The 13,434-nt window shown below is 36.2% G+C and overlaps 1 protein-coding gene and 1 non-coding gene across 3 annotated transcripts in view; both read right to left on the bottom strand.

Moving 5' to 3' along the window:
* The window catches only part of TMTC2 (transmembrane O-mannosyltransferase targeting cadherins 2), a 412,004-nt gene that overhangs the window by 84,979 nt on the left and 313,591 nt on the right, over positions 1-13,434 (bottom strand). For both annotated transcript variants that reach the window (XM_042947264.1, XM_042947265.1), the window contains exon 9: positions 2,827-2,908. In XM_042947264.1, the coding sequence (XP_042803198.1) occupies positions 2,827-2,908 (82 nt within the window). The remainder of the gene's footprint in view (positions 1-2,826; positions 2,909-13,434) is intronic.
* Positions 12,315-12,417, bottom strand: LOC122225704. The gene has a single exon (XR_006205316.1). It is a non-coding gene; the product is annotated as a U6 spliceosomal RNA (small nuclear RNA).

The raw sequence follows: 13,434 nt of genomic DNA, 5'->3' as shown, positions 1-13,434 counted from the left end.
TCAGGGTCCCTTCTTTTTCCCTAGGAAGAAAATGCAAACTCCTTAGCTTGCCTCTGGAGCTTGCAAACTCCAGAGCTAAGCCTTGTCCTCCCACCTTCCCATCTGGTTTAATATAATCCAGTCACATTAGCCTTCCTTCTCTACTGTGAACACAAGCTTGCTCTTGCCTACGACTTTGAACTTTGTTACTTGTCTGAAATGCTGTTACCTGGCTCTTCAAAGAGCTGGTTCACACTTATAGATTTCAAATATCACCTCTTCACAAATGTTTTACTTGCCTGCTTGCTTTCAAGAAGCACCCCACTTCCCACCACATCACCTTCTAAAAATGACATCACCCTATTTATTTCCTACATAGCCCTACTCACTTTCTGAAAAAGAAACAGTACCTTCTACCATTAGACACATCTTATACGCATTAAAATTAATATAAATCCTTCCCTAAACATTTTAAGCTAAGTTATGATTTATATGAATTTGGCACTCTAAAATTGCATACAATGATATACTAATCAAAAATATCGACCTACTTACCCACCCGCACATCTGGTTGTATGTCTCCCAATGTTGTGAAAGAAATGGAGCATACATAAGAGAAGAAAAGGCACTGGTGGTTATCAAGGGACCCAAAAGTTAGTTTACTTCAACTAACTTAGGCAAGCCAATGCCATTTCTCTAGGCTTCAGTCAACTTATTTGTACAACAGATTATATTAAACAGATTATATTAAACCATTGAAAACAACTTTCCAGTTTTAAAATTCAGTCATTTGAAGTAGATTTCCCTCAAATGAAATGTACATTTTTTTATAACATGAGCACAGTGAGACAGGCGTATCAAGTACTCCGTATGGGCTTTCTGTCCATTTGTAGATTATTTTGCCTTAACTACCACTTTTTGATGCTTCAGCCTGAGTCCTTTTTATTTCCCATTCCAGCGTGGGGAAGAGTACTGAAACGATTTCATCAAATTATATTGAATTATGCAGTCACTCCTCCCATAGAAAATACATGTACTTCTAACAATGTATGTGTGCTAAAATTTTTTAAATAATCCAGGAGTGCTAAGAAGAATCAGTTTTAATACATATATTTACAGATGTGTGTTATCATCACTGTCTTTTATGTAACCTAGACAATAAGGAATTTGTTGCATTTTCTGTTAAAACTAAATCCAAAATCTTCTCATGGGAGAACTATTCCCTACCACCAACACTGAAAACAAAAAAAAAAAAAAAAAAAAAAAATTCAGGAGGATGTAATATAAAAACAATAATAAATTAAAAAGAGAAATAGGTAAAGACAGACAAGTCAGAATAATAAGGGGGCAAACTCTTAAAATGAACACAACAGTGATTTTTTTCCCCTTGCAATTCAAATGAAGCCAATATGAAATGTAAAGGAATTGATTGTGAAATATCTAAAGCATGTAACAAAATTATAGAAATAAGATCAGAAGGTTAAGTAGAATTAGTTTGAGGTAAAGGAAATGCAGAAAGCAAGATAGGGGAAAAAATTCTACTTCAAAAGTTGCAATAAGAAGAGATTCTTTAGCATTCAGGGAAAATAATCATGGACCTACTTTAATGCACAGTAGGGGTACCCAAAATAGTATGCATGAGAAAGTCTAATTTAAAATACTTCATATGAGAAATCCTGTAAAAATAAAATATATTCTGCAGCAAACTTAAATTAGTTGACTGCCAACTTAACATGGCAATAACACTGCATCGTGAAACAAAATCAGGAGTGGTTATGCAATAACCCATGTGGAATTACATGCTGTGTTATGCTGGTAAGATAAAGCATCACGACCCTAAGTTTATAAACATATATACAAAATGTAAATAAGCAAATGGACTTGTGGTTGGTTAAGTGTATCCTCCATTCTATTATTTCCATTTTTCTACACTCAGAGCCTGTCACTGATTTATTTTTACTATTTATAAAATGGAAGAAAGAATTAACTTTAAGAAGAAGGATATTAGGTTTTTTTTCCTCAAGATTTAATCACCACCCATCTTTTCAGCTTACTACTTGATAATAACACATCAAAGCCAAGAGTGGTTAAAAAATCATTTTTTCCCCCAAATGATCAGCAAAAGTGAATGTCTTTCGGTTCCTTGAAAGCCATTCCAACTACAAATCTGGTAGAAATAAGTACATCTTACCCAACACCAAACCAGCTATATACTTCACCTCACTTAACACATGACTCACTCCTAATGATAGAGTGGAGTGTGACAGAGTTGTTATATAAGTCCATTCTGTACTGATTAAGGCAAAGACTGAACTGCATGAGAAAGACATCTTTTATAGCATTTATGGTTTATCCTTGACCCAAATCTCAGGTATCTAGAGGCTGGGGTACATTTATATTTTCCAGAAAGCAAGAAAGCAATATTTTGTGGTCAAAATTTAAACCTCTGAAACTTCAAAATGATATACTCAAGGAAGAATATATTATCATTCACAAATATAAGAGAGCTAATATTCTGGTTATATACCATGCATCAGGCAAGGAGCAAGATGCTTTCCTGATGAGACCTTATTTACCCTTCACACTGGACTTGAAAGAAACAACTGTGAAAATGCCTCTCCCCATTGAAGTCCTACGAAAATTATTAATGGAAAATATAATGCATAGCCCTCTATAACATGCCTGCTTTGAATGAAAAACTAGGACTACACCATGAGGCTCAATCTGTAACAATGAAGTCTATGCCCTCTCAAAATGTTCTTTGCCAGCAAATCCTAAATCTCATATCAACATTAACGGTAAATGGGGAGGGGGGGAGGACATAGAAAAAAACTATCAACCACTCACCATAATGCATGTAACAGTTTCCTTTGGTGGGATCCAGCTCAATAGCCTTCAAGAAGAACTTTTCAGCCTCACTCTTACGACCCTTGAAAAACAGAGAAAATGGATGATTCAGCAGTAGATCATGAAGGATTCTTTACCTCCTGGGCCCAAATGAAGTAAGTAGACTGATGTCTACTTGGTAATCATCACACACACAAAAAAAGTGTTTTGTTTTTAGCTAAACAAGGATGATAAGGAGAATATGCCAAGAGAGAAGACTGAAGTCAGAATCCTGGGAAACACCAAGATGAGAAGAAAAGACCGTGAGAGAGTTGATCAAAGAAATCAGAGAAGAGGCCAGGAAGGCAAGACAAAAAAGTGAAAAAATGGTTTCATGAAAACCAAAAGGATGAGATAATTTTAAGGAATGGTGGAAAACATCATTTTCATTTTCTATTTTATTTTCTTTCGATTTGTTTCCTCTTCAGTTCTTCTTCCTTGTAAAGAATCTTGGGCATTTTAGCTTTTGAGATGATTTTATCCTAATGGCTTACTTTACATATAAAGAAACTAGGTCACAGTTTGTTGCCTCTCAAGCAACTACTGCTTATCTTTGCTGATGTCATTCAGCACTAAAATACTCCTACACCAGGATTTAATCTAAGGGCAACTCTTCTTCCTAGCTATAGTTTTAATTTTAGTAAACATTACCATCATGCCTAGAAGAAAATAAGCAAAAAAACAGGGGGGAAGGCTTATAAGCAATCAACCAACTTTTCATGAAACAATATCCATCCCGGCAGATCCTAAACTATATATTCTTTACCTTCTTATAGCCTCTGAACCAAAATTGCCTACAGAGTAATACAAAGGGGTGGCTGGAGGTAGGAGAAGAGCCCCGAGAAAAACTTTCCTGGACCAAGTCTGTTTTGTCCTGCAAGGTTGGAATGAAGATCCATGCTGACTGAGAATGGCAACAGGCACTGAGAGTAAAGAGAAATGATCTTATCTCCCTGTTCCTTCTAACTTATACACACACTATCTACCACATGAACTTCAGATAATGTTGTTTTCTTTCTTCAGATATATTTTTTAAACCACTATTAGAGAGATACGTCATCTGAAGGTAAAGGTATGTAATTAATCTAATACCCTCCATTCCATTCAACTTTGCTCATTCACCCATTTAAAAAAAAATTGTTCATTTCACTCACTTAAAAAATTCACTGTCGTGGGGCGCCTGGGTGGCTCAGTCAGTTGAGCGACCGACTTCGGTTCAGGTCACGATCGCATGGTTTGTGAGTTCGAGCCCCGCCTCAGGCTCTGTGCTGACAGCTTGGAGCCTGCTTTGGATTCTGTGTCTCCCTCTCTCTCTGCCCCTCCCCCACTCATGCTCTGTCTCTCTCTGTCTCAGAAATAAATATATATTAAATTTTTTTTTTTTTTTAAATCACTGTCGCTACATCCTTTATTCACCCATTGCCCTAGCCAGGAGGATGCAGCCTACATACAGCTTCTGCTATAGACAACAGACATCTGACATCTCCATTGCTACTCCAGTCATAACTTCTCTTTAACTCACAACTCTCACCAAATATCTAATAATTGAAAAGTTTATTCCCTGCAATATTTCTCACGACATTTTAACTTCAAAGGAAAAAAAGGGAAGTATAGGCAAAATGCTCCCCACACACAGCATACTTCCATGAAGTAAGTAAGACTTGGCAAGAATCTTACAAAGCTAGGATTCCTTAAAATAATTACATAACTCTAGTGAATCAGGCAGTATAATGTATTAGTTCAGATCATAGATTCTAGGCAGGGAGAACAGCTCCCCCATGTGTGTAGCCATGTGACCCTGAGTAAATTATTTCATCTCTTAGCTGTAATGTTCTCTATTATACGAAGATAGGTGGAGCACAGGGAATTTTTAGGGCCATGAAGCTATTCTGTAAGATACAGTAATAGTGGATACATGTCATTATATATTTGTCAAAACCCACAGAATACATAACATGAAGAGTGAACCCGAATGTAAGCTGTGACTTTAATGATAATGCACCAGTATTTGCTCGTCAATAGTAACAAATGTACAACACTAATGCAACTTGAAAATTGTAGGGTAGTAGGAAGGTAAGGGAGTATATGGGAACTCTGCATGTTTGGCTCAATTTTTTTTTATGTTTATTTAGTTATTTTGAGAGAGAGAGAGAAGAGGGGAGTGGCAGAGAGAGAGAGAGAGAGAGAGAGAGAGAAGAGGAGAGGAGAGGAGAGAGACAGAGAATCCCAAGCAGGCTCAATCCCACGGACAGCAAGATCATGATGAGCTGATATGAAGAGCCAGACGCTTAACTGACTGAGCCACCCAGGGAGCCCTCGAATTTTTTTTTTTATCAACTTAAAACTGCTCTAAAAATAAAGTATACTGTTTTAAAAAAGAAGATAACAGTCAAATCTGTTTCATATGATTAGTGAGTTATCTGAGACGATATATATAAAGTTATTATAGTACTTAGGTATAAGTTTGTAATAAATGTTAACTATTTTTTAAATATACATATATACATGAACATATAGTATGCAATACATAGCAGAGTTCTGAATGTCAAAGAATATGTTTATTATATACACAGTCTCAGAAACACAAGGTCAGCCTTTAAATCATTAGAAAATGATGTACTAACAATTTGAAAAAGATAATAAAAGACACAAAATAAAAACTATCATCAGTAAAGGGTCTGTACAAATGTTATATGCAAAGATACAAAGGATCTGTGAACTTTCTTCCACTTAAGTTTTTCAGGATAGAGAAGAAACTGGCTCATTTATCAATGTCACAGTCAATGGGGTTATAAAATCCTTGTGTGTAGTCCATTGGCAAAAAAATAGTAAGTAGCGTTAAAAACATGCATCAGATCTCAAAGGACAATGGTCTCTAGTTGCTCAGTGGACCAAGTTATTAAAGGCAATGAGTCCCAACATCTCCTAGATGCAAAATAAACACACTGAAGGCCAGAACATTCTTTCTAGGGGGAGTACCAAACCATCATGCAAAAACCTATCTTTCTGCTTTGATCACTATTTATTTAGTGAAGTGCCAAATAATGAGGAAGAAAGTTAAATCCTCATGAGAGTGTATAAAATCAAGAGTCAACCAAATGCAAAAGTCAGCCATACACATACATTACTAGGTCTTGGGAAGAAATCATGGGTGCCTTGGAGGGAATATTATGTCGAATCCAATTTATTTCTTTCAACTATTATTGTTTTGGAAGGGTGGCAGTTAAGAAAGTGGGTAAGAAGAAAAAGTTATTTCTCAGCAGGTTTTTCTTGGTGCTTTTAGATTTTGTCAGCATTTTCTATAAGCAAGCATTGTGGAGTAGCCACTGGTTGTACAAACTCCTCACATCAAGCACCATTACTCATTTTGTATATTGGCCGATGTTTGAACACGTGTGGTGGTTCTGAAAACCAAGTAAAAGGGACTGTGGTCAGCTGTGACAAATAAGGGCAATGTGAGTTGAGAGGCTCAGTTTCTACCACCATCTCTGTGACTTGTTTATGTGCTTGTTCCTTTGTTTTTGTTGGTTAAAAATGATTTACGGAAGGCCTACTGTTTGCTTTGCACAGTTCTAAGTAACGGGGGTATAACTGTGAACAACAGAGTGCTTGGCCTCAAGTCTTAGTTTCAAGAGGCACACACTGAATACATAACCCCATCAGCAGGCGGATTAGTCACAGAGCACTGTGGGCAAACAATTTCTCCAATTCTCATTGAAAGCTGGCCCAGAGACAACAAGCCTGGGTTTGAATCTTGCTGGTTCTACTTATTTAACTGTGTGACTTTGAGTATCTTTTGTAACATCTCTTCTTCCTCATTTGGGAAAGTAAATGTAATACCAATCAATTTTGGAGGGTTGCTAAAAAAAAAAAATCATAGGTCATATGGAAATAACTAGCTTCAGATCTGACATATAAAGCTCTGACATTCTTTGATTTTTCTTCCTTCTATCGTTTCAAAAGAATTCTTCCTTCCAGTTTCACTGCCATTATCTTGTTCCTAATTACCAAAATTCAAAAATGCTTTTCAGAATTTCACATCATGATAGAAACTAAATTTCACAATTTTTCTATAAAATGCTTCTCATTCCTAACACTCTCCCTACCTCAAATAAAAGCCCCTCTCACCTCACATCTACCATGATACAGATTTCAGATGTCTTGACTCAATGAGCTTCATTTCACCAGATTAATATTCCTTAAATTAAACTGTCTTTGCTCAAAAATACTTTATTTTATTTAATTTTAGAGAGACACAGCAAGAGTGTGGGTGAGGGGCAGAGAGATAGAGAGAACCTTAATAAGCAGGCTCCACGGTCAGCACAAAGCCCAACACTGGGCTTGATCCCATGGTCCTGGGATTATGACCTGAGCTGAAATCACAAGTTGGATGCTCAACCGATTGAGCCACCCAGGAGCTCCTGCTCAAAAATATGTTAATAGCTCCTACTTTCCATTCATTCTATTTAATAATCAGTTTAATGTCCGAAATCTTCCATAATGTAGCTCAAGTCTTCCTAGATAAATTCTTATACCTTATCAGGCCAATTTCCTCACGTCTTCCCTCAATTATTTCTTCCAGTCTATAATGTTGCTTATTTTTTTGCTTGCTCATATGCATTTTATGCTTCAAGACTTGACTGAAGCCTCACTTTTCTATAAAGCTTTCTGTGATGGCTCCAATGGCCAGTAATTTGCTCTTCTTTTAATTATGATGATATGATTATTTTTAAAAGAGTTATTACTACTGTGCTAGTTATACAACTTAAACCCTGGGATACTGGACCAAGTCCTATCATATATAAAGTGGCTGGAAAGTGGACATTTAATTTTTGCAAAATTGTAATTCTAGGTAAGTATTTAGAGTTTGGACATGACCACTCAGTCATACATACAAATCAGTTAAAACAGCAAAAACCCAGTATATTGAAAAAAAAGAGCAACTGACAATGCAGAAGATTAGGAAGTCAAGGACATAAAGCAGAGCTAACAGAATTCTTGGTAAATATTCTTTCTTATTTTAACATCAGCACTTGGAATAGTCCTAGATTAGGTTAGGCACTTTGGAGTTAGTGCCGGTGCTGAGAAGTAACCAGTTGGACCTTGAGCAGCACGAAGGCTATGGGACCAGGAGAGCGCAAGCAGGATAAAAAGAGAGAACAGACATTTTCCTGGACAAGGGCTGCACCTATATCCCGGAATTAGGGCTTTGGACTGTCAGTATACTTACATTATATTTACATTAGCATATTATTTGTAACATTATACTGAGTATTAACAACATACACACAGATAATATTATCTAAACTCGTGGAAAAATCATTCTCAGTCAGGACTAGGCCTTGTCAAGTCCTCTTCTGACTGGCAGCAATAAAATGTATACATGTTAGATAAATATTTAGTAAAGTTTATATAGCCTTTGTGGGATTATATACAGTATGGCATTCATTTTCACCTTATTTTGTTTTCTAATTAAACTGGATGCTACCACCACTGTTTAGAAGCAGGTGCCCACCCAAGAGGATGTACAAGGCAAGCAGCACCTCTTCTGATGGCTGATTAATACTTTTCCCAACTACAAAACATACAAATATGAAAATACATAAATATTTTTATATACATACATACCCTACCCCGAACATTCTTAACTCCCACTTAGAGCATGCAGGAATACTAGTATAAGAGAGAATTATACTATCATGGCTTTAGCTTGAATTATTTTAGTTTAAAAGGAAACCGTGCCACAAATTTTGTATATATATTTTTAGTAATAAATTAGCCATTATATCAATATCAACCGCTCCCCATAAAGTGTGTCCTGATCCCTAGCTCAGAACTATTTTACTGAATGATACCAGAAAACATCAAGACTGGGCATTATTGCATTGCATTATAAATATAAATATATATTTAATGTAAAATATATTTAATATATAAAATAGTTTTATAAAATATATTATTTTATATTTAATAAAAAATATATTTAAATATATATAGAAATATATTTACATATGAATATAATCAGTGTTATTAACCTTGTTCTATGAACAAATTATTCCCATAAGACTTCACCTGTCCTTCAATAGTCATCCAAATATATGATAAATATAATAACCAGTCAATAAATTAACAGGCTTTCACTATTGTCGTTATGTAACTTAACAGCTTATAGTTACTCCTTAGTTATTTAGTTCACATGTTCACACATTGTCACTAAAGTACAGAGTTGTGCACAAACCAGTAATTTTTCCATTTCACATCTGGAAACTTAACATGAACTATTGTCTATGAAACCATAAAAACAGTCCCTTAGAACAAGCCCAATTTCAACCAAATATTTATATTGTAACCAGGGACTATCTGTGTCTTCAGTGTTCATAAGAATACCAGTTGGAATAACACAAAAAACAAACCAGACAATTTTCCTCTAGTGTCCCTGTTTCTTCTTGAAAGGCTGCTGTAAGTTCAGTATGGAAGCTTCCTGCAGTTGTGTATCTAGCAGCCATTTCCATACATTTTAGTGTTTACTCTTTGAAGATGTTTGATAATTGTGAATGCTGGTCATTTTTCACAACCAATGAAATTCACATCTTCATTTTGCATTCAATTGTCAACCTATATGGACAATACCTAAGAAAGGGAAGTAGCTAAAACAGGCCCAAAAGCTTGTGTAGCTTGGTAAACGTGTTGTTTAAACATGGATGGTGGTTTGATGAGTGCAAAAAGTAACTAAAAAGATACTCTTGAAGGGTTAATTTGTGAAGACCATCATTTACAAATGGAAAGAGAATTATTTGATGTTCTATTTTAACACCACAGTGTTTATATATGAAGTGTCTTTAGGAAATAAAAGTGTTTCCTCCTCAAAATACAAAAAAAATCATTTAATAATGACTAGCACTTCAACTAACTTTTACGAATGAAGATGACTTATATCAAACCATTTAATTCTCATATCCCTCCAGGTCATTATATATTATCAACCAGAGCTAACTCTAGTTAGAAGCAAAGTAACAGGACAGGGGACATGGTAACTTTCATGAAGAAATATTTCATCTCCATACTACTATAATATTTCCCCCATCAAAATATCAGACACCTAAAATTTGACCATGACATTTTTTTTAGGGATGGAATAATATTTCTTCTAAAAAGCTTTAAAATACAATAGAATAAGACAGAAAAATGAATGTGGCTGAGTAGCTTACTGATACTACTTTATGTTTTCCCTCCCTAAATTGTCCTCCAAGTCCCCCTTTCTATAAATTCCAGGCCTTTAGTGACCTCTTTTCCTAAACATCCCAAAGCAGAAGTTGCGTGAATACACCTGGAATATTTTGTATAAGGCCTAAGCTCATTGAAAAATTATGTCAAATGACACTGAGGGAAGCTAGCAGTGACAGGAAGTGCCCCACAATGTTCAGGGGTAGCATATGGAGTGCATGTCAAGAACTCCACAGGGAAGGATGATCTGTGGTTTGCCTAGGCAAGGCTGGATCCCAGAACAAAAACTCCCAAACTGAGCAAACTTCCCTGAAACCAAATCCCAAGTTCTACTGCTGAGCTATCAGACTTCAAGTTAAAGGTATCAACTTAGGCCAACTCGAACAGGGCAGTCTCTTTCCCAGCTTTTTTGAACAGCATTGAGCCTCTCAGATTTACATGAACCTTTGGAAGGGGAAGAGGCCACAGGAACTAGCTGAAATTAAATGGCTGACCAAGTGGGATGAAAGACTGTAATGGACTGAATTTCATTCAAGTAAGATAAAGAAGTGGGTTGTCCACATACAGCTGAGTCTCTAGACTGAAAGTCATATATATTATAGGAATAATAGGTACAAATAAGCAGTTTGCAAATACCAAAAAATAATGGCTAAAATCCCTATAAAAACATGGTCAGCTTACTCAATATTCAATTTACCTAAAAATACAAATTAATGCACTGAGATGTCATTATTCATCTATCAATGAAGTTTCCACAAAATAACAGAATTCAATACTGCTGTGGATTCATAAAAAACAGGTACTCATTTAACACAGAAAAAATTATAAAAATGTGGTAATACCTTCCTTGGGAGCGATATGTAGCAAAAGCTTTTAAATCATAGATACACTTTGGCCAAACAATTCTTTTTTTTTTTTTAATGTTTATTTATTTTGAGAGAGAGAGCAAGAGAGGGGATGAATGCACATGAGTTGGGGAGGGCAGAGAGAATGAGAAGAAGGGAGAGAATCCCAATCAGGCTCCATGCTGTCAGCCCAGCGCCCAAGGCGGGACTTGATCCCACAAACTGAGAAGGTCATGATGTGAACTGAAATCGAGTCAGACACTCAACAGACTGAGCCACCCGGCACCTTTGGCCAAACAATTCTATTTCTAGGCATTGGTTCTAAGAAAATATAAATGCCAAGAAGCAGCTATTCATTTTCATTGCAGTACAGTTTATACAAACTCAATGTCCATCAGCATGGACTTGGTTAAGCAAAGGTCAATGAAATACATGTAACTATTAAAATAATTTTGCAAAAACTTATGTAAACTATAATAGATCTCCATGACCCATTGCTAAATGAAATAAGCAGGTTGGAAATTGTACTTTATGTCTTAATTACATTTTTTTAAAAGTAGTCTTCATGCCCAGTGCAGAGCCCAATGCGGGGCTTGAACTCATGACCCTGAGATCACAACTTGAGCTGAGATCAAGAGTTGGATGCTTAACTGACTAAGCTACCCAGGCACCCCATCCCTTGGTATTTCAAGACTGAGGGGGAGAGAATTACATATCTAGAGCAGACTGTTAAAAGGTAGTGCTGTGTTCCTGTCCAACTCAATTGTCTTGAGAACACAGTAGAAATAAGCCTACTAAAAAAGGGTAAGAGATTCAGAGATGTGACATATCACTTCATAGAACTGCCATGAAACAGGTTCTGTTCCAGGTGTTGGTAATCAAGACAAAGTTTCTGCCCTTCTGCAGTTCATATTCTAGTGACGGAATGGATAGTTTTACACATCCGGAGGTGACACTGTCAGTTACTCTTAAGTACTTTGGTGAAAATTAATACAAACTAAGGGAAGAGAACAATATACAAATGGGAGAAAGGTAGAATGATATTTGATAAATTGTTCCAGAAAGACCTTTGTGACATTTGAGAGGTGACCTAAGTAAAGGAATAAGCGAACCATGCAAAGATCTAGGATGTTTAGAGAGTTAGGACTTAAAAAGAAAACCAATATGGCAGTAATGGGGTAATTTCCACCAAGAATCACAGGAAGTGAGTGTGAGAGGCACAAAGGACCAGATTGTGTAGGGCCTAGGAGTCATTTGGAATTAATTTTTCTTTTTTGGTAGTGAAAATCACAGCTTCAATACTGGATACCACATGTTGCTTCGATTCATATCATTTCCTTGGTGTTAACCAGCAAGAGTCGATCTGACTCTGAGAACTTCAAAAAATATGGAACCTTTGCGAATTTGTGTGTAATCCTTACACAGAGTCCATGCTATTCCTTTCTGTATCAGTTCAATTTTAGTGTATGTGATGCTAAAACAAGTGCCAGAATTTCTTTTGATTAGGAAGGAAAACCATGGACGAATTTACATAAAGATACAATGTGATCCAACTTACCTTTTTACAAAATCACTTTACATTTTGGGTGGAAAAGTGTAGGAGGCACAGAAGAGAAAACTGGGAGACTTCTTAGATGGTTAATACTCCGTGAAAAAGATTAGGGTCGGTTAAGAGTCAGACTTTGGCGCAGGTCATATCTCTCAGTTCACGAGTCTGAGCTCACTTTGGGCTGTCTGTGGTCAACACAGAATCCACTTCAGATCCCCTGTCTCCCTCACTCTCTGCCCCTCCCCCATTCGCATGGGAGCATGTGCTCTCTCTCTCTCAAAAATAAATAAACATTAAAAAAAAAAAAAGACTAGGGTGAAAGTAGTGGAAGTGATAAGATGTGGTTAGCTCTGGAATCCGTAGAAGATAGATTGGGCACGGGTATAACCTAAAAACAGAAGTCAAAGATTATTCCACATGTGTGACTTCTGGCACCTAAGTGACTGCATGTTGACTTATTCACATGGGAAAGGGTAGGTGTTGTTAGGAAAGTGAATGCACCGTGGAGTAATCAAGTTCTACTAGATTGAGGTGTTAGGGCAAGAGTATGGAGAACTAATTTAGGTAAGACTGGGCAGATAGGAGGCCGAAGACCAAGCATTGGCAAGGAGGGGAAAAAAACACAACACACCAGATATCTGGTACCCTGCATGATAAATAAAGGAAGAAAACCTGCAAGAATGCCAAGAAGGGAGGGAGGGAGGAAGGGAGGGAAGAAGGAGGAAGAAAAGAAAAAAGACAAAAATGAAAAATAACTTTTAGATTTCAATGCTTTCAATAAAAGAAAAAGTATATATTTTAAAATAACTTTAACTTGCTTTTCATAGATATTTAAAATAATTTAAAAAATTTAAACTATTTGTTGACAGCATTGACATTATGAGTAAAAAGTTAGATTTTAAGGTTCAAATACAAACAGCTGATTTCTGAAATATTATATAACTGAAGGTG

The sequence above is a fragment of the Panthera leo genome, chromosome B4 (genome assembly GCF_018350215.1).
Source record: "Panthera leo isolate Ple1 chromosome B4, P.leo_Ple1_pat1.1, whole genome shotgun sequence".
NCBI lineage: Eukaryota > Metazoa > Chordata > Mammalia > Carnivora > Felidae > Panthera > Panthera leo.
The sequence above is the reverse complement of the archived record's forward strand: the minus strand, read 5'-3'. Positions and strand labels throughout refer to the sequence as shown.